Source organism: Anastrepha ludens, chromosome 2 (genome assembly GCF_028408465.1).
Source record: "Anastrepha ludens isolate Willacy chromosome 2, idAnaLude1.1, whole genome shotgun sequence".
NCBI lineage: Eukaryota > Metazoa > Arthropoda > Insecta > Diptera > Tephritidae > Anastrepha > Anastrepha ludens.
Window position 1 is genome coordinate 147743187 of NC_071498.1, and position 21825 is coordinate 147765011.

At 36.1% G+C, this 21825-nt stretch overlaps 1 protein-coding gene across 1 annotated transcript in view; it reads right to left on the reverse strand.

Annotated features, from left to right (window-relative positions):
* Positions 1–19183, reverse strand: part of LOC128855552 (paired box pox-meso protein) — a 102401-nt gene extending 83218 nt beyond the window's left edge. The window contains exon 1 of the mRNA XM_054090549.1: positions 17798–19183. Coding sequence (XP_053946524.1) covers positions 17798–17807 — 10 coding nt within the window. The 5' untranslated portion in view covers positions 17808–19183. The remainder of the gene's footprint in view (positions 1–17797) is intronic.
* Between the last annotated feature and the right edge of the window lie 2642 nt (positions 19184–21825).

The window sequence follows — 21825 nt, forward strand, 5'->3', positions numbered from 1 at the left end:
ACATAAAATAACTCCGGATCAAATCGATAGCCTTATATCAGCTGAAATTCCTAACCACACTGCTGATCCTGAGTTATTTCAAGTTGTCATTATATATTACATTTCCTTGGTAATCTTATAACTCAAGAACCCCTGAACCGATTGACACAAAAATTTTAGAGTTATTTTCTATATTTGAGGAGGTGGTTTGTGTGAAGTTTGATTGAAATCGGTGCAGCCGTTCCTGAGTTATGACATTTTATGTGAGTAATGGTTTCCTCTCATACGAAATGCCTGTATGGGAAAAGCAATAACAAATACACAGCCGCTTATGAGCGTTTCTGTTGTACTGTTGTGGTTGTAAGTGTATTATGTTAATATTAATTTTGGGCGAAAATATAATACAAACTGGAGCATTCAAGGAACTGGAAAAACATTTTTAACTTTATTTATTTTAGCATAATTTATTTAGCGTAAAAAATTGAAATGGAAATTAAAGAATCAAAGTTTAATTACAAGTTTTTATCGGCTCTTTCACCTTACCTGTATATAGGTGACCACCACAATCAAATTTTAAAAAAGTACAGAAAAGGCTATTGTGACATCTTTAGAAAGTATGTTGAATGAAAAAAATCAACTAATTCAACTGTTTAAACATTTTACGAGTTCTATAAAGAAAACTTAATATGAAAAATTTCTGGCGATATAAAAAAAACATTTTATGTATGGTGGTGCGAAGCCCACTGGGTGATGCTAGTACATATATAAAATTATTGTTACTTTCTCATCCGACATATCACCAAATTTCTCATACTTAATGTAAATCATCTCTTAACAGTATCTCTAAGTATAAATCTTGAGCTGAAGGTCTTCATAGCCAGCGTTCTTGTTAAATTGTAGTGTATTGGTTATTTATAACTATTACTCTTACAAAACAAATAAATAAATAAAATAAATTTCGATTTCAGGCTTTTCAAATCAGCTAGAATGATAGCATACAAGATTACGCCCGTCAGAGAGGCGTAACGCCACACTCTAGCAGTTGCGTGAGAAAAATGCGTACAAAAATGCAAGAAGAAGAAGAAATTACACGAAGCACGAATAAATTGCACAAGCATTCTGTCAAATGCACTGAGATCGGAATGGCGGTATTCTATCATTCTTGATTCGGAGGATTGCCTTTGCCGACGAAAGATGATTAGAATAAGAGCGAGTGTAATTTTCAACACATATAAATGTATTCGGATTTAATAAAAATAATAAATATATTAATTTGGGGATAAATAAATACATTATTTTCTCGGTACATGGCCGTAGTCAACGTTATCTTCTAAAGTATCGATCAAAATATTTAAAGTTTATGCTCGTTGTCAAGGTGGCATTTCACACTAAAAAAATTCCTTTGCTGTGTTTTGTTTGTTCCATTCAGTTGTGAGTTACAGGGTGTTAGCAAGGGAGGTCAACAAAGACAGAATTCGGTACATTTTATAGTTTTTCTTTAATGAAGGCGAGAAATGAAATGCAAGCCAGGCCGCTGAATTTGTGAATGATGCTTATGGTGCCGTTATTGTAGCAGCTAATTACGTGCAATTTTGGTTTCCTCGATTCCGTTCAGGCATTTATGGTGCTAAAGAAAACGTCGATACATCACAGAAGTAATCGAAGCTGACCGGATGTTAGTAGCCGTAGCGTTACCCAGGAGCTAAAGATCGAGCATAAAAGCGTTTTGAATCATTTGCGAAACAATTTTACGCAAAAATAATGGATTTTTTTTTCTCGAAACTACTGTGCGTGCAGAAATAGCAATGCCAATTATCTAATTGGGCGAACCAGAATGTCGAAAATCGAATCATTTCAGATAACACTCACATGTATGTGTATAACTATACATGCATGTATGTACATATACCTTGCGCTGACAAGTGTACAATTAGTTTCCGGTCAGTCCGACTACCTTTGTTTCAAATATTCATTTACAATTTTTTTCCCCTAATTTTATTCATAAAACTCCATAATTCAATTAGCTCTTGGACTACAAGATTTTGGCACTTACAAGACATTTGCTTGACGCTGAAAAATACATATGTATATGTATTCATACATAAGTACAGAGTAAGATTTTGCGCGTATGCGTAACTTTAAGAGAAAACGGGCTAGCGCTTGAAGTGGTTTACTAACAACTTGAGGAACGCACGACAAACAATATAAACACTTTAACGCTGAAATCTCAATTCTTCAAAGCCTCCCGCTCCTAAATCGAGATTTCAACCTGTGTTCGGGCACATCAATAGCAGCTCCCCAACTACAGACATGCGCACACACAAATTCACAGCGAGTGTTGATCATTCCATCATTCACGGTTAGAGCTACCGTGTTTCTGGGTTGCCAAGTATAAAGTAAACATTGGCAAAGGTAAAATATTTTTTATTGGAGTCGTTCGTCCGTCCAGTTTTTTAACGTACATATACACTCTTATGTGACTTAAATGTTTGTATACGATTTTCGATGCAACGTGTCGTTTGCTGTTGCGCATGATCGCCCGCCAGTCGGTAGCTGTTCGATCGCCACCGTTGAATGCGATCGTTGGCCATTGGCGACGTTGATTGTGTACCAGTCACTGGTTGTACTATTATTGGTGTTGTTGCTTTATACCATATACCCATAAGAAGGGTAAGGCAGGCGATCGATGACTTACCGGCCGTCGACTGACTTCCTAATTTAACTAATGATCGTTGTAATGTTTGATGTTTGTTTGACTTGCTGAACTATGCATGTATGCGTGTGTGTGTGCGTGTGGTTGGTATGTTTGTAGATTTTGAGCACTGCTCACTCACTCACGCTGTTACTCTTTCATTGCCTCCTTTGCCGTTTTGTTTACTCTGTACGTTGTTTCGCTGGCACTTTAGCTTGGCTACCGATTTGGTGGTCTAAAATTGACGGATTTATTTGACAACATTTTTGTTAGCAATTTATTTACTTATTGATTTTCAATTAACAGTTGGTGCGTTTAAGCTACTCACCGCTACTCACTTTATGCCATGCATGCGTATATAGCTGTGTATACATACATACATGTGTACGTAAATGCCTACGGGTATATACTTATTCATAAACACACTTCTCGGATTGATTTTAATTTGTAGTTTTCCTGCAGGTTTTGGCATGCGCATCTGCCTGAAGCGACAAAATTGCGACCGAATATTTTAATTTTGCAGGTTCGGATATTTGAAAATAATTCAGAAATTGCTAAATCGGCACACGTTTATTTACGAATAGATGTGTCAACCAAAAATTTCATATTCCGTATACTGATTAACTCAGATGTGGGGCCAACAAATTCAAGTCCTACAAAATATTTGGTGGTTCAAGTTTAATTACATGAGCTTAGGTGATTCCATGCAGCTCAGAACTGGCTCCTAATGTTGATGATTATATGGCAGGCACACATTTCAGATCCCACTAATAATGCAACTTTTTGCGAATAACAATAAATTTATGATGTTTTGATCTATAATTTCCAGAGAAACACTGCTCGAAAGTTCCGCAGAAGGTAATCCTTGATATCCTCATCATTTTTCTTCTGCTTGATTGGCGCGGTAATCGCTTAAGCGATTTTGACCGAGTATAACAAAAAGACGCCGTAGCCGAATGTTTGATGTGTGACTACTATTTGGAAGTGCGTAGGTTCGAATCTACATGCATAAAACACCAATATAATGGAAAAAGTTTTTGCTATGAAAAAGCTTTTCATAAAAAGTGTCTGCCGCTCGGAGTCAACTTAAAACTGTAGGCCCCCCCATTTGAGGAACAACATGAAGACGCCAATTTGGAGTTGGAGCTCGATCAAACAACCAACAAAGGATGTAAGCGCTAATTATTTACATATATCAATAAATTATATTTATACACCAAGTTGCGCAAAATTAATCATCAATTTTGTTTTTAAAAAACTTTTTACTAAATAAAAAAATGGTTTTGAGTAACCAGCGCTTTATTGCTGGTCCATTTGCACAGACGTCTTCTGAACAGTACGTACAAAGACAGAGGAATTTCACTACTCCAATAAGAGGTGTTATTCAATGTTAAGATTAATGGTTTCGTTGCTTGTGTGGCACGTAGCGCCGTCTTGTTGAAAATAAACATTGTCCAGATCAATACCCTCCAATTCCGGCCACAAAAAATCGTTAAACATCTCTCGATAGCGCAATCTATTCACCGTAACTGTTGCTCCACCCTCACACTTTGAGGATAGAGAGGCTTTACAACAATAACTCTTGGATTTTCTGAGCCCCAAATCCGACAATTTTGCTTGTTGACGAAGCCACTGAGGTGGAAATGGACCTCATCACTCAAGATGATTTTTCGATGGATGTCCGCATTTTTTTCATGCATTTCAACGACCCAATCAACAAAGACACTACGTTGTTGATGATCGGCCGGCTTGAGTTCTTATGTTAACTGGACTTTATAAGCTTTAAAACCTTTTTATGCAAAATACGGTGTAATGACGTTTATGGAATGCCTAATTCCAAAGAACGACGAGGAATGGACAAACCAATGCGTTTTTTAAGCATGTATCGTTCCATTTATTATCGTTCCGTTTACCAGGAGACGGAACATAAATCCCAAATGTCCGACCCTTAATGGAACAACACTTCAACTCTCGACAGAAGCGAACTATCTTTGCGTGAGTCTTGACAAAACGCTTACGTGGAATTCCCATATTGAGAGAGTTACTTCAAAAGCCACAAGGGCATTCTTTGCCTTCACAAGGCTTTTTGGTAAGACATGGGGACTAAACCCTAGAATGACCTTCTGGACATTCACCACAGTTGTGAAACCCATAGTCACTTATGCATCCTTAGCATGGTGGCCCAAGGTCAAGCAAAGAAAAACAGTAAACGAATTAAACAAACTGCATCGCCTGATATGTGTTGGTATTACAGGGGCTATGGGTGTGCTCCTGCACATACCACCGCTTCCAATCTTGATTGAAAGGGAAGCTTGCTCGAGTGCCTTAAGATTAAAAAGTCTGTCTGAACTTAAAAGTGGGAATATGAAAAGACATTTAAAGATCTTAGAAAACTTCCTACATAGTCCCATTCTTCATAGGGATGATATACTATCACCCAAACCAATACTCTTCAGGAACTTCCAAGTTAATATATAATTAATGAACGAACAGACCGGAGAACTAACTCTATCATTTTCAAACCTGGCTCTCAGCTATGGTTTACTGATGGGCCCAAATTGGAAAATGGTTGAACAGGGGCAGGAATCAATGGGCCTAAATTAAAAAAATCGATTCCGATGGGACTCTACCCAACAATATTCCAGGCAGAAATACATGCCATTGAAATATGTGTGAGAGAATGCCTTAGCAGGAAAATGAGAGGTACATCGACATACTTTCAGATAGCCAAGCGGCTCTAAAACCCCTCTATCAACAACTATCACCTCTAAATTGGTAAATGATTGCCTAAACCTTCTCAACACGTTAGGAAACCTCAACATAGTAACACTAGGCTGGATTCCGGGACATGAAGGACATGAGAGAAATGAAATGGTTGATGACCTTGCAAAGCAAGGAGCAAATATGCAACTTACTGGTCCTGAGCCTTTCTGTGGACTCACAAAAGGCCACATTAATGATTTCCTTAGGAAATGGGTAGAGAGAAAATTTGCTGCACACTGGCTAAACTGTGCCGGTCAACGTCAAGCGAAACTATTCCTAAGTCCCAACAAAGGAATATCTGACAAGCTTCTCTCACTAAGCAGATTAGATCTGCGTCTTTTAACAGGATATCTTAAAGATCACTGCAGCCTGAGGTATCATCTTAATAATATTGGTCTATCTGAGACCAATGTCTGCCGCTTTTGCGAAATGGAAATAGAAAGCTCAGAGCTTGTGCTTTGTGAATGTCCTGCGTTGGGCAGACAGAGACTTCATCACCTTGGTGGTATCGTAGTATGTATCTCCATGCAATCTTTGGAACAACAAACCCAAAATTGTGCTAAAATTTTTAAAAAGGCTAAAACTCTAGGGTTACAAAAATAGGCCTTTCACAATAGATCAGCTCTGGTCGCAGTGCGTAATGGCCTTCTAATAATAATAATAATCGTTCCATTTCTATTAATGGCGTAGTTTCTACTTGTCACATACCAAAAAATTACATCTTCAAAATTGGCGTCTACCAAAATAGTGGGCTATTCAACATAGCACCTGTTATTAGAAAACCCTTTATATAAGTTTTTTTGATTCCAAAAATTAACACCCAACCCAATTAAATTTACTAAAATGTGCGCGTGCATATAAACATCGGTCCGTACCAAAGTTAGCACTTCTTTACTTTTTATAAGCCAAAACATATAAATATTCTATAACTACATATGTAGCTCTAGAACTCAGTCTATGTTTGACAAAGCCTATTTCGCATTAATTAGCTTTGGAAAATTGTTTATAACTGGTTATTCTCTCAATTTATTCCTTGCTTTATATTAATATTTATTTATATTAATTTTCTTTTTATCTTCTGTTCATTCAGCCACTATTATCACGTCACGTCATTGTCTGCTAGATAATTCTTTCATAATTGTATACTATTCGTTTTACCAGTAGAGAATTAATTTCTTTATGAGTTAATTAGTGCACATTCAAAAATCTAAATCTTGCAAGTAATGCAAACTTCGTACTTCCCAGCGACATTTCAATAGTTTTTATTTCTTTATTCATTGATTATTTAAACAAAATGAAAACTATAAGCCCCTAATTTATAACTATTATATGCGATAACAATGATATTCAGACATTTGTAATTACCTCGGTATATCCTGGAGTTTAACAAGCGGTTCAAAGCAAATAGAATTTTTAGAAAAAGCTCCTCGGATCATATTGCGATATTTTGAGATATTTTATTTTTATTCCGGTTGATAGCAAACACTTTTTTTCAAAACTCATATGAATAAGTTTTTATGTAACTTGGGTATTATCATATAATAATGAAAAGCTTAATTAATTTGAAATAAATTTTTCTTCATTGCAAACAATTTTCTACAGGTATTAGATAAATATTTATTTACCCCTGCGCACTAGTGCAACAGAGTTATTTTTGTAAAAATCTAAATGAATCGAGATAGATATGGGCGTACAGTGGCTCAATAAAGAACACCGACACCCAAGTGATATGGTTTTAAATCAAAAACTATATATTAAAATGCAAATCGAATGCGTTTATGTGTTACATTTATTTTCGTTCTTCAAGCGTACTTTGCAAAACTACGAAAAACATAAACAAACTTCAACTAATTCGTGCATAGAAAACACAAACATAAAAACTTAGCAAAATACATGACAAAAAAGAACTCGCACATTTATATAAAAGAAAAGAGTTAGGCAAATAATATGTAAGAAAGGGTAATATAATTAATATTTACTCGATAAGCCTTTATTTTTTCTCACAGCATTCAGTCTTCTGGACATGTATTCGACCAGCTCTTTGCATGTTGAAGGATCTATTTTTCCCCACTCTTCTTTAATAGTATTTTCTAGGTCTTTCTTGCCTCTACTTACATGCTTTTTCAGTTGGTTTTCTAAATGAGCCCACAGATGTTCAATTACATTGATGTCTGAAGATTATGGACGTGTTTCAAGTACTTTAGGGCAGTTGTACTACTGTGGGCAAAAAGTAAGGTGAATTTATTTGTCAAACTTCGCGGGAATAAAATTTCGCTCTAGTTATTTTTTTCATGAGTTGGCAGTACTGTTTATAACATCTGGGCCAGCTTTCATGTGAATGTCATTATCAGTAATATATTTACGCTTGTGTTTACTAAACGACGAAGAGTGCATTTTTCGATTTTTACAATGTCTGATTTGATTGAGCAGAGAAGTGCCATCAAATTTTGTTTGCGGAATGAAATTTCGGCTGCGGAAACGGTTAGCATGTTGCAGAAGGCATTTGGTGATTCAACCATGTCGCAGAAAAATGTTTATAAGTGGTACAAAGACTTCAAAGAGGGTCGAGAACGTGTTGATGACTTGGAGCGCTCGGGACGACCATCGACGTCAACAGATGACCAACACGTCAATAAAGTGAAGGAGTTAGTGCTCAAAAATCGTCGGTTGACTGTTAAAGACCTTACTGATATGATCGGAATATCAGAAGGAACTGTGAAAACCATTTTGAAAGACCATTTGGGCCTACGAAAAGTCAAATCTCGTTTGGTACCGAAAACTTTCAATTTCTTGGAAAAAAGTCGTCGTGTTGATGTGTGTGAAACAATGCTTTCAGACTATCAGGACAAGCTCAAATGCATCATTACGGGAGATGAGACTTGGATTTATGCTTACGACCCTGAAACAACCGACCAATCAAGCGAATATCGTGCTAAAGGCGAGGCCAGACCGAAAAGAGCACGTCAAAGTCGTTCAAAGTTGGGATCGTTGCCTTGATAGTACAGGAAATTGCCCTTATTTCCCAACTTTTCAGCACTTTGGACCAAATTTTCTTTCATAATTCTTAGGTATTGTTTGTGGTCCATATTGTCCTTAATGAGGCACATATTTCCAGTACCAGCAGCGGACATACAACCTCATACCATTACCGACCCACCTCCATTTGAACTGTCGGACGTAAGTTTTTTTCCAGCAACTCTTCATTACGTCTTCTCCACTCATATGATCGTCCATCTGACCTAAATATGTTGAACTTGCTTTTATCTGCTAATAAAACGTGCTTCCAGAACTCGAAGTCCTTATCCCCAATTCGCTTTGCGAATTTTATTCTCTTGTGTCGGTTATTTTCGTTGATGAAAGGTTTTTTTCGTGCATCTCTTCCATTATAATTATTCTTTCGCAACACTGTACGTTTACTTGCGGGTTTGCAGGTAATATTAACGTGTTGGGCGACTTCTGTTGCGAGTTTAGGAGCGCTCAAATTTGCATTTTTCTTAATTTTTTGCACTTTCTACCGATCATCGGCATCCGAAAAAAGTTTTGGTCGTCTCGATTTCTTCTTATTTCCCAGGGATTTTGTTTCTTCACAACGTTTTTTCACGTCGTATACAGTCGAGGGGGGTCTATCCACTATTTCTGATTCCGATTCCGAAATAATATTTAAATTTTTGACTTCAAAACACGACTGAAATTTTACTTTAATTTATTACGTTTGGTTCTTTCTTGCACTGTTCAAATTTATGATGTAAAGTGGTTTCTAAATGAGCTCTAAGCGACCCCAAGGTAAATTTACAAAATTCGTTATTCGAAACCCGGAGCGAAAACAGGCGATGAAATTGAATTTAGCAGGCCGCAATTATCAAAACCTAAACCCAAATTTTGAACTTGAACAGTCTAATTAGTTAAGCAAATTTGCTCAAAATGTAATAAAGTTAGTGTATGTACACATTGAATTTGATTTTATCGATTTTTATTGTTTTATTTATAAACAAAAGTTTTGATTTCCGATAGTTTTTAGTTTAGATTATATTTTAGATTTTAGACATTTCATCAAAACTTAGTGCACATGCAGTTCTTCTTGAAATGCAGAAACTTGCCATTTGCAATGTTGCAATGCAAAATTCTCATTGAAATTATGTGCAAACAAAATGATGGTTTTAATGTAGTAGGTACATTTTAATGCACGTAGCCTAAGTCAGGAAAAACTTGATTTTACTAGGTGCACTTTCGAAGATTCTCCAGTCGATGTATTTTGCGTTTCTGAGACCTGGTTTCATCATGACCTCCCTGATTTCAACATCTCTTTAAATGCATACAATTTATTGAGAAACGATCGTAGTCTTAACAGAAAAGGGGGGGAGTTACAGTGTACTGCAAAAAAAGTTTGAAATTTAAACTAATAGTAAAGTCAAATAACCGTGAAAGTGAATACTTATTTACTGAAGTATCTGATGACATGAATAAAATTTTAATTGCATGTGTTTACAATCCTAACAAAAGTATTGCTCTTGGTACAGCATTTGTCGACCTGTCTGAATTTGTCTTAAATTACGAACGTATCCTGTTGTGTGGTGATTTTAATGTTAACATTTTAAAAAATGAGCCTAGTAGTAGTAAACTATTCGACCAATTGGCAACAGCAGGACTTTGTGTTGTTAACGGAATTACACCAACGAGATATTCAAATAACTCCCAACCTAGTCTTCTTGATTATTTTATAACATGTGACTTGTCACATATTCTTAAATTCGACCAAGCTGACTTTATATCTGACCACGACTTAATATAATATTTTGTACCTTAGATGTTGTGATGAATCGTCCAAATTTAGGTGCCACCTATGAGTATCGTGATTTTAAAACGTTGAATGTTAATTCTTTGTGTTCACACATGGGTTCTATAAATTGGAATGAATGTTGGTTTCTTAGTTCTGTTGATAATAAACTTGACTTCCTCAACCCTAACCTATCCTCGTTATTTAACATGCATGTTCCGCTTCGTTCTGTAAATGTTTTAAATAGTTCATGTCCTTGGTACAACTCGAAAGTTCGAGCTGCCATTAGAAAGCGCAACAAGTATTATGCTAAGTGGAGAAAAAACTTGATGGATACTTCTTGGCGCCGGTACAAGGAAATCCGAAATGAAACCACTGCAATAATACGACAAGCGAAACGTTGGTACAGTTACTCAAAACTTAATTCGTCACTTCCAACAAGAGAACTGTGGCGCAACCTAAAAGAATTTAAAATTCATGGCAAGGAAAGTCCCGAATGTGAGATTGACCTTGATGAACTTAATGACTACTTCATTAGTGTTGGTAAGAAAACAAATTGTGCTCCTACTTTAAAAGAGTCCTCACCTTGTGCTACTCTAAAAGAACAATTTCAATTTATGACAGTTTGCGAGGTAGATGTCCTGAAAGCTTTATCTAAAATAAAGTCTAATGCAATAGGCGACGATGGTATCTCGCTAAAATTCGTCCGTATAGTCATCCAATATATACTAGGACCCCTTACCCACATAATAAACCATTGCTAGACTAGTTCATGTTTCCCAGCAGTATGGAAAAAGGCTATAGTTTTCCCAGTTGCAAAAAAAGCAAATGCTATTTATGCTGGTGACTATAGACCTATCAGCATACTGCCCACATTTTCCAAAGTTTGCGAAAACTTGATAGCCACGCAAATTTCATCATTTGTACAGAACAATCGGCTACTCTCTCCACTACAATCTGGCTTCAAACAAAGTCACAGTTGCTCGACTGCAATGGTTAAAATACTGGACGACATTAGAATTAGTTTTGACAACGGAGACTTAACTCTACTTTGCTTACTTGACTTTTCTAAAGCATTTGACTCGGTGAATCACAAATTGTTATGTTTGAAGCTTAAACACTATTTCGGCTTCAAAGACAGTGCTCAGCCCTTGGAGACAGAACGCAGAAGATCAAGACCAGTAAATCAACATCTTAGTCTAGATACGTACACACTGGTGTTCCGCAAGGGTCTATCCTTGGTCCGCTTTTATTCAGTCTATTTGTCAATGATGTTTTTAACGTTTGTCAGTATGTGAATATCCATGCGTATGCTGATGATATAATATACAATTACACTTGTCCAGTCGTATTGGTCTCGTTGAAGATTTATGTTTCAAAATAAACAGTGATTTGTCTGCTATTTCTGTATGGGCTAATGAAAACTCTTTATGTCTGAACGCGTCAAAGTCACATGTCTTACCTATATGTAATAGTGTTGTGCATGTTGACAATATCCCTAAATTGTGGATAGGTACAAGTTCCCTTACCTTTATGGATAAGGTAAAAAATTTGGGGTTTATTCTCAACACAAAACTTACCTGTGCTGACCATATAAATAGGGTTGTGGGGAATAGTTATGCTACATTGCGTAAGCTGAGAGTCTCTGCAACATTCACGCCAGAGAAAACGAGGCGCAAATTAGTTCTCCAACTAATTATGCCTCTCATTACCTACTCTGAGGGGGTATACAGTAGACTCCACATCTTGCCATATACTTAATATGGCATTTAATAACGCCACGCGGTATGTATATGGGATTAGCAGATACGACCATATCTCTGCATGGCGATCAAGGTTACTGGGCTGTTGCCTTAATAGTTATTTGTCTGCTAGAAATTGCATATTTTTGTGCAAACTTACATTATTCAAGTCTCCTCCCTATCTGACAGAGAAGTTGATACCAGTAAGGTCTCGCAGACACAACAAATTCATCGTTCCAAAATTTAATTACCTACCATCATCTAGATTACTTTTCATTAACGCTGTTAAAGTGTGTAACTCATTACCCGACACTGTGAAGGCTGGACTTAACAGATTTAACTTCAGGGCACAAGTCTATAATTATTTTAAAAGTGTTTGATTGCATTAAAGTACCACATTAAATTTCTCCCTACATTCTCTAATTTCCACTTTTGTTCTTTCTTTTCTAAATCCTTCTTTTCTTTTCCTATTGCTTCTTTTCTTCTTATTATTATAGTTAAGTTAAATATATTGGATTGATTCGTAAATGAACTGGTGTAAAATTTAGATTAAGAAACTTGTTTGTTAAAAATATTCCAGTTGTTTATAATATTGTTGAAGTACTATTAAAAGACCTTAGTCTTACTATGTACTATTTATATAAACAAACAAATAAACTGAAAATAGGCAAACATGGTGAACTGCCCGTTCATATAACAGTTATTTTGAAATGCGCTAAAATTTACCAACAGTAATTAGCCTTATATAACAAAACGCCTTTAAAACTTTGGGAAATTCTGAAAAATAGTTGTGAGCATGAGATTCGGACTTATACTCCGAAAAATAAAAATACTGCCGCCAAAACATGCATATTATGGTACAATAATGCTGGGAAGGAAATTCACGTCTTTATTCAAAAAAAACCCCAGGCTTACGCTTATCGAAAGTTATCGGCTCATTTCCCTAATGCCATGTATGAGCAAAATAATGGAGAAAATTATATCAAAGAGACTAATATGCTTTTAAGGACCAAAAAGCTTCTATCATCATTCCAGGTTGGATTCAAAGCCGGTTCCAGCACATTGGATACCTTACTTTTTCTTGACCACCAATTATCTTCAAATTACTTCAAAAAAAAAACACTCATCTGTACTTGCAATTGACTTTGCTAATGCTTTTGACAAAATCGGATGTCACATAGTTCTCAAAAAGCTTCAAGGCTGGAAAGTTGGACCCAAAGTCTTCAATTACATAAAATACTTTCTGAGCACTCTCAAATTTCGTTGCAAGGCAAATAACAGCTTTTCTCCCATTTTTTCTCTTCACAATGGAATCCCTCAAGGATCTCCCCTCCTTGTGACTCTTTTCTTAATAGGTTTTGACGAAGTTAGAAAAATTATGAGCCTACAACCAAACATGAAGCATTGTCTGTATGCTGACGACTTATTTTTAATATGCAATAATAAGAAAATAGCTGATATTGAAACTTCATTTCGTACAGCTCTAAGCGCTCTCGACGAATGGTCAAAACATTCGGGTGCTCTCATTTCATTTGAGAAAAGCAAGCACCTGCATGTCTGCAGGAAACACAATTGTAATCAGCTTAACATTCAATATATCAGTTACACCATAATCAATGTTAATTTTATGAAAAAACTACTGTAAGTCTACCATTAATAAAATCAAAGCGGTTCAGAGAAGTTTACGTGCTTTTAGGACAACACCTACTATAATTTTGCTAATGGACGGTGGTTTTCAATCAGAAGATCGCACGAAATATCTCAGAAGTCACATAATATATCAATTATTCTGCGATTCCCCTCATATTCTTCACCACGAAACTCAATTAATGAATAAAAAAAAGAAAGCCACTTTCACATAAATCAATATTACGCGCGGTAAAAGAGCCGCCGATCACTTAAACTTGAAGATATCTCCAATGAGAATACCTCAAACCAAGCTTCCACCCTGGGCTCTAAACTCTGAAAGATTTATCGAAGACTTATGCTTTTTACATAAACAGTGCACCAACCACACAACATATCAGCAGAATAGTGCACCCTCTGAAACGAAGTGGTTGGAATCTTCTTTTCACTGATGGCTTTTATATTAGATTAAACTATAATTTTAATTATATTTTAATAAATAATAATAATTATTATTATTATTAAAAAAAACCTCAGGCTTACGCTTTCTGAAACACAAAGCGTTGAAGCTCATTATTATGTCTCATTGTATATATCTTACTTAGATTCGATTATTTTCAATCTGAAATATAGATTTTAGGTAGATAAAGATATATTCCTAGAGGTTGAAACACTTTTTCCTGGTAATACCTCGAGACTTGACGATAATCTTATTCAAGCATAAAAAAATTCCCATTTCTTATAATGTTAACTTGAAAGGAGATTTGAGGAAGTCCACATGGAATTGAGTATTCTGCATTAAATACTACGAGTTTTCGTCATCAGTGCTGATTAGTTTTGAACGAAAATGGGCAACTTCCCATACCCATACCCAATGCATGAAATTAGAAAAAGTCATAATAGTATTATCCATATATATAAAAATTAAGCAGAAAAAAAGTGTGCATTTGTCCGGGGTAATTTCAACAACGCGTGTAAGGAACACAATGAAAGTTTCACACATTGTTGGTGTTGCTTTGGCAAAGGTTTCTGTGAAGTTTGGTTGAAATCTAATAACGCGTGTGTGTGCGGTGCGTCGGTTAAGTGAGTGTGTTTTTGCTTTTGCCGCACGTATTTTTTGTACCGCACATAGCATTCATTAGAATTGAATACATTTTGGTCGCGTGTGTCTGGGCCGATTATTATGAAATTTGGTACATATATATATTTTTCCACGGAGAAGGTTAGTATAATATGCTTAATGATTCCACTCGCCACCAGGTGGCGCTGCCGAATGCCAAAACGAGGACCCGGGTAACCCTAGGATGTGTTTTTACATTGTGGGTATCAAATCAAAGCTACTGATTTAATACAGAGTATTTTTTAGATCTCTGAGTGACCAGGGTCTCGAGATATAGCCGAAAAGGTGGACCAAGGTACCCTTGGATGTGTTTGTACAATATGGGTATCAGATGGATGCTGTTGATGAAAGCTTTTAAGTGAAGTAATTTTTACTGCCCGTTTCCGGGATAAAGAAAGGAGATGGAGCTGGAGATGGAAGAGGAAAAGGAATAGCTACAGGAAGAGGAAGAGGAAGACCACTTATTATTAAAAATTAAAAAAAAATTTTTTTTAAATTTTAAAATGTTACATATACGCTTATTATATAAACGTTAATCTGAAGTCAGTTATAGTGAAAAATTCATTGCATCATTGCCGGCGTGATTGGTGATCGCTTCCTTAATTTTTTGCAGAAAGGTTATGCTAATATGAGATATTACCTATATCATTCATATATTTACGTATTACCTGTGTACTCACAAATATACGGTTGAAGCAAATATATGTCAGGTTTTCCTTCGCCTGGAAAAGTTTATATAAATTTAAGAAGAGTAATAAATAGAACTTATTTTATATCAGACTTCACGCAAAAAAGCGGAGGGGAATAGAACAGTTCTCTTCTCCTTCTCCGCTTTTTCGTACACGACGAAGTGCATATATCATACGATTGATGTTGTTGTTTATGTGTAAAAGGGAGCGCATCTATGCGAATGCAGAACGGAACAACGACGCGCTCAAACTTTCTGATCGGATTTTCAAGCAAACAACAAGTGAGTATTTTTTCTCCAGAGAAAACCACGTTTAATTAATTAATCTAGATTTTTTTAAAGACGCCTAGCGGAACGGGCGGGTTTTCGCTAGTGAAATATAAAATGAAAGTTGAACAGAAAACTTTGCGAATAATTGATTCAACCGGTCTATAGTTCTATTGCTAACGGTACAATATTTTTTCTTCCTAAGAAAAATACTTCTGTGAGCCACTGTATGCACTTGTAGTCTATTATAGTATAGCAAAGTAGTCTATTATGGTATTATGAAGTTTGTTCGGAAGCCAAATTGTGCGTTTGTTAGAAGAACGTTATATAATATTAAATAAATAAATAATTGGCGCGTACACTTCTGTTAGGTGTTTGGCCGAGCTCCTCCTCCTATTTGTGGTGTGCGTCTTAATGTTGTTCCACAAATGGAGGGACCTACAGTTTCAAGCCGACTCCGAACGGCAGATATTTTTTTTTATGAGGAGCTTTTTCATGGCAGAAATACACTCGGAGGTTTGCCATTGCCTGCCGAGGGGCGACCGCTATTAGAAAAATGTTTTTTATTAATTTTGCTTTCACCGAGATTCGAACCGACGTCTCTCTGTGAATTCCGAATGGTAATCACGCACCAACCCATTCGGCTACGGCGGCCGCCGCGGTTATATAATATTACAAAAACAAAAAAAAAAACAAAAAATTGAGAAAACCGGTTTTAAAGTTTTAATTTTATTGTAGCTCCTTCAGTAAAAAGACATACATATTTTTTTCTAATGAGATGTTTTTAATAAATATCGCGATGAATTTATTGAAATCATAAAAGAAGCGCTGTCTGCTATCTCTGCATACTTAACCTTCGGAAGACACACCTTTTTTTTACGCAAATGACACTCTGGGCTAAATTTCACCCCACATCATAAACTTTTTTCTTCAAATTGAGTTAAATTTTTATTTACACTTTTTTGTAAATATGTATTTATATATTTAGATATAATTAATTTAAAATTATTTGGATTTTATTCACGTAAAGAAAACTTTTATCAGCGATAAGCTTTGCACTCCAAAGAAAAAAATATATCAGAGAACTATCTTGGACTTTAGAAAATTATATTAATTAAAAATAAAGAAAATATTAAATTCATAAAAAATAGTTAATGAATTATTTAGTTAGTTTCTTAGTTATGCTTTATATGGTTTTTGTGTTAGTATTTTGTATAAAATTAAAAAATAAATAAATAGTCAAAAGTTATAATACGTAGTATTTATTCCCTTTCCTCTGACGCTGGTATCGCCATAGACTTGTCAACATACGGTGTACACTTTCTTTTGGCGTAGACTGTATATGCAAAAAAAGTACGCGAACTACGCGCAAGGGCAAATTTTACCCAATACCTTTTTAAGATCTGCATAAATGCGCGCGAACCAACTTCTGAGGACTGAAATACTGCATGAATTCGAAGATTTAAATCGGCGTTGCTAAAACACAGCTGACGGTACATTTCCAGAAGTTGAAAACAAACAAAACACAAATCAAATATTTTGTGGAGTAACTCACACCACAGTGGAACTGCTGAAGTTTAAATATACTAAGACGTACATATATTTTTGATTATAACCAGCAATCGAACGATTTGCTGCTCATATTGGTCCGATCGTGACGCTTCGCACAAACAACTGCTGCACCATTAGTTTGGGCTTACACATACGGATAGAGTGACGGGTAAATCTAACTGTTAAAACTTTTTTGCTTATCCCAACTGCTGCCAATAAATCGACATAACTAGAATGGTCAACCTTGAAATCAAACCTAAAACGCCGACGGCTTTAATTTTGTTTTTGCATACCAACGAAATGTTTTGTACACAAATCGTGTTGATTAGCACATTTTCGATATAACAAACAAAGAAAATAATGAAATTAATATAGTAGCAAAAGCAGCAATTAGCATCAAAGTGACACGCAGGTAGTAAGAAATAAAATATATCTGATACGAAGAACGAAAACAAATGGGATTTTTCCCATCGAAAAAAAAAAGAATTAAATCCATCTTGTAAAATGACTCGCAAAGTTGACATGGGCTTTTTGTTGTAAATAGATTGTAAAATATATGTACAGCAAAACCGTGATTTATGAATGTTGTGCCTACCTGGATCCATGAGTAATATCGCTAGTTATAGATTGACTCCTTTCTTATTCCGTTTTTCTGCTCCTTTCAAATTCGACTTATCAGTGCTTTGGGGAAATTCGCGTTCGGAAAGTCGCGTAAAAACGTTTACTTTAAACTTTTAACCTTATTTTTATAATTATGTATGAGTAGTTTGCACTGTGAGAAAACTTTTATTGCACACACATATTACGTGTAGATATGTATTTGTGTAAATATGTAAGTATATATTGTCTATGGCAGAGTCTTTCCCCTCCTTCTTGGTTTGCTTAGTTTCTATGCAACATTAAATCACTTTTAACGCACACAATTTGTGGGTTTTTAGTTGCTCATCAGTCAGAAATTTTATTAACACTTTTCCCGCTTTCTTCTTTATTAGAGAATAGATTGCACTTCACACCTTGTTGGAAGCGCACATCGAAGAATCGGTTCTATTTTGTTTATCTATGTATTTTGCACTATTTTCCGCTAACTCACTCGCTTCATAGACGCCAAGCACCACACACAGTTCACGGCATTCGTCTTGCGACGGACAATAAAAGCAATACATTCGAGATCTGCGGTCAGTTAGCCACTCAGTTGCATATCGTCGCTAAATTGATCGGCTTTATTTAAGCTTTGGCAGCAGTCAAACATCAGATAGTCCGCGCGAAGATGAGCAGACTAAATTCGTGTAAATAGTTTTTTTTTTTAGACGCATAGACTAATTGGAAATTATAATAATTTTCATTGAGGCTTGGTTGTGATTTTCGCGCTTCCAGCAAATAGGTAGATCAGAAATTAGCTAAAAGTTCGACGGATTTCATTTTCCGTATGTCAATCGTCGCGAAAACGTGTAAAATGCCAATGGTAAGTCGAAATTTGTTTTGACTGTAGTGCAGCAAATTCTTTGGGGATGCCTCTTTATCTGCGTAATTACCACCGCTGGCATTGATGCGCGCACATTAAATGACTAAAGCTGTCCGCAATCATTCAATGATTAGCTATCAATCAAACAAAGCTTCTATGAAGTCATACAAATGAAAACAAAAAAAAAAGGAAAAACACATACACAAACACGTCAAATTACGTGTATTACAATGCAAAATTTAACACCCGCAATTTCTTCTCTTTTTTTCAGTTTGTTTTCCTTTTCAATCGCTCAGTATTTGAAGTTAAATACACAATAGATATGTATATGAGAGTATGTATGCCAGTGTTGAACTCAGTTCTGATTCGATTCGATGCGTTGCTATGTGATGCGATGTGCCACGGTACGATCGGTAAATTGATGCGATGTGATGCGAAGCGGCGCGACACGTTCTGCCACTGCTTGTGCACTGTTGCTCGAATACGCATACGAATATGTGCCCCCAATGTGTTGTTCGTTAGCCGCCGCGCTCATTTCAACTAATACCACATTTAGCGCGACGAACAACAGCATCCAAGAGTGATCGACTCAGCCATGCCTAGTATACGACAATGGCTAAAAAAATGGTTATGTTTGTATTACTGTTGGTGTTGGAATTGTATTTTGTTGTTGCATTTCCGTTGTCAGTGTATTTGTGTTGTTTCTGTTTGGTTATTCATTTGCGCCGACCCGTTCTCGTCGTCCGCACACACACACGCGCACACGCACACTTTCCGTTTGCGCAGTCTTTTGTATTGGTGAGTGCTAATGGCGCTGCATTTCGTTCGTGTGTGCGCAGATGCACAGAAAATAAAAATGAAGAACATCATTTACACTCAGTTGAGGCACAGGAGCGGATTTCAGGGCGGTAAAAAGGGAATGGTGATCTTACCTCAATTTCATAAGCGATTGTGCATGACCAAACGTTTAGTAATGCCAAGGTCGTACGTTTTAGACCAAAAAGTTTACTCAATATCGGCATAAATTGTCTAAATAGACTGGTTTTGTGTGAAAATCTCGTAATCAGCTCTATTTTTTCCTGAATTTGCTTTCAGTACTCGAAGCTTCAGCTCCATCTAAGACATATTGGCTTATCCACAGTATTTTAAAAGCTTCTCTGTTTTCTTCTTCTTCTTGATTGGCGCGATAACCACTTATGCGGTTTTGGCCGAGTTCAACAAAGAGCGCCAGGCATTTCTTTCTTGAGCTAACCGGCGCCAGTTGGATACACCAAATGCGGTCAAGTCCTTCTCCACCTGGTATATCCAACGCTCCTCTACTACCACAAGCTGGTACCACATGGAATACTTTTTAGAGCCGAGCGTTTGTAATAATTCGGAATGCATGACCCAGCCAACGAAGCCCCTGGATCTTTATTCGCTGCGCTACGTCTATGTCGTCGTAAAGCTCATACAGCTCATCGTTCCATCCATACTACACTTTTGTAGTACTTTAGTTCAACTTGACTCCAAATTCAAAAATTATTGTACAAATAAAAGTAAAATGAATAAGAATAGAGTTTTAAAACTTTCAAATTTTTTTGAATATTTCCAAAAATTGTATTTACACAAAAAATACAAATTGTATTTACAAAAAAATGCTAAGTAAGGACTGAGTATAACAACTGAGCTCAGTTGCAATGCATTTAAATGTAGTCTTTACCTACTTTTGACGTTCCGAATGAAATCTTTTCAATCAACAAGACCGGCAGCCAGCGTTGAAAACTTTACTCACCAAATTGATTCAACATTTACGTGAAGAAATTAGGAAACTAAAACACTCATCTTTCAATTACTTTATTGAGGGACTATCTGCGGAAAAAAAATTGGCGTGTACAATCAAAACATATTACCACAGAGCAATTAGCACATAAGGAATTCGTTGCTTTCTATACATACACATTATAAATACCGCATCAGAATGATATACTTGCTATGTTTTTGAAGTCGACTAATAGTTCAAATTTATACCGGCGGCTCCCTCATAGCCTTAACTTGATTCGGAATTATCTCAGGGACTAAGTGCAACTTATGGGGATTGACAACTAGACTTAATTCTCTTAATTTAGGTGGATTAGGGAAATTTTCGGTGGCAACATTGCTAAACATTGCGAGCACCGTAGCCGAATGGATTGATGCGTGACTACCATTCGGAATTCGGAGAGAACGTAGGTTCGAATCTCGGTGAACGACCAAAATGAAGAAAAAGTTTTCTCTAATAGCGATCCCCCTCAGCAAGCAATGGCAAACCTCCTTGAGTATTTCTGCCATAAAAAGCATCTCATAAAAAAAAATATCAGCCGTAATCAGGGGTTTAAAAACTGTAGGTCCCTCCATTTGTGGAACAACATCAAGACGCACACCACAAATAAGAGGAGGAGCTCGGCCAAACACCCAAAAAGGGTGTACGCGCCAAATGAAAAATGACAGTCAATATCGATTGTGAAAGAAATATAATGAAACTTTTAAAAAGAAGAACAACAAAGACTTTAAATAATGCTAGTCTGCACTAGAACATTCGAAATTACGTAAATTGTTTTGATATTTCGGAGTAGTTTGAGAAATTTAAGACTTTTACTACAAACAAGCGTTCAGACATGCACCTCAGTCGCGCAATTAATCAATTAAAGCCTTAATTGAACGTAATTTACCACACAGAAGCTCAAGCTTTCGCACACAAATTGTTTCTACTGTAAAGTGCCAATTGAGAGTGTGTGAATACCAAAGTAGGTAAATATTAATAAAATTATTAATAAAATTATTAAATTATAAAAAATCTTGCTTCATCTGATGTGATTAAAGATTTTTTTCTTTAATTCTAAGCTCAATTTTAACACGCACCTAAATTATGCCGTTTCCAATTCACTTGCTATGCACGTCACTCATAGCACTTCACGGACCCATATACTCTTAAGAGATTTTACTCTGCGTTTGTTCGATCCAAATTAGTTTGTGGTGCCTTTATTTGGAGACCTTATTATGCAGTTCATATAAATCAAGGGGAGAGGGTTCAAAAAATTGTTTCGTTTTGCACTAAATTCACTCAGTTTCTCTGACCCGAAACCATCATGCGAATCTCGTTGTCGATAGATTAGTCCTTTGCCATTAAGTGGTAGAGGTAC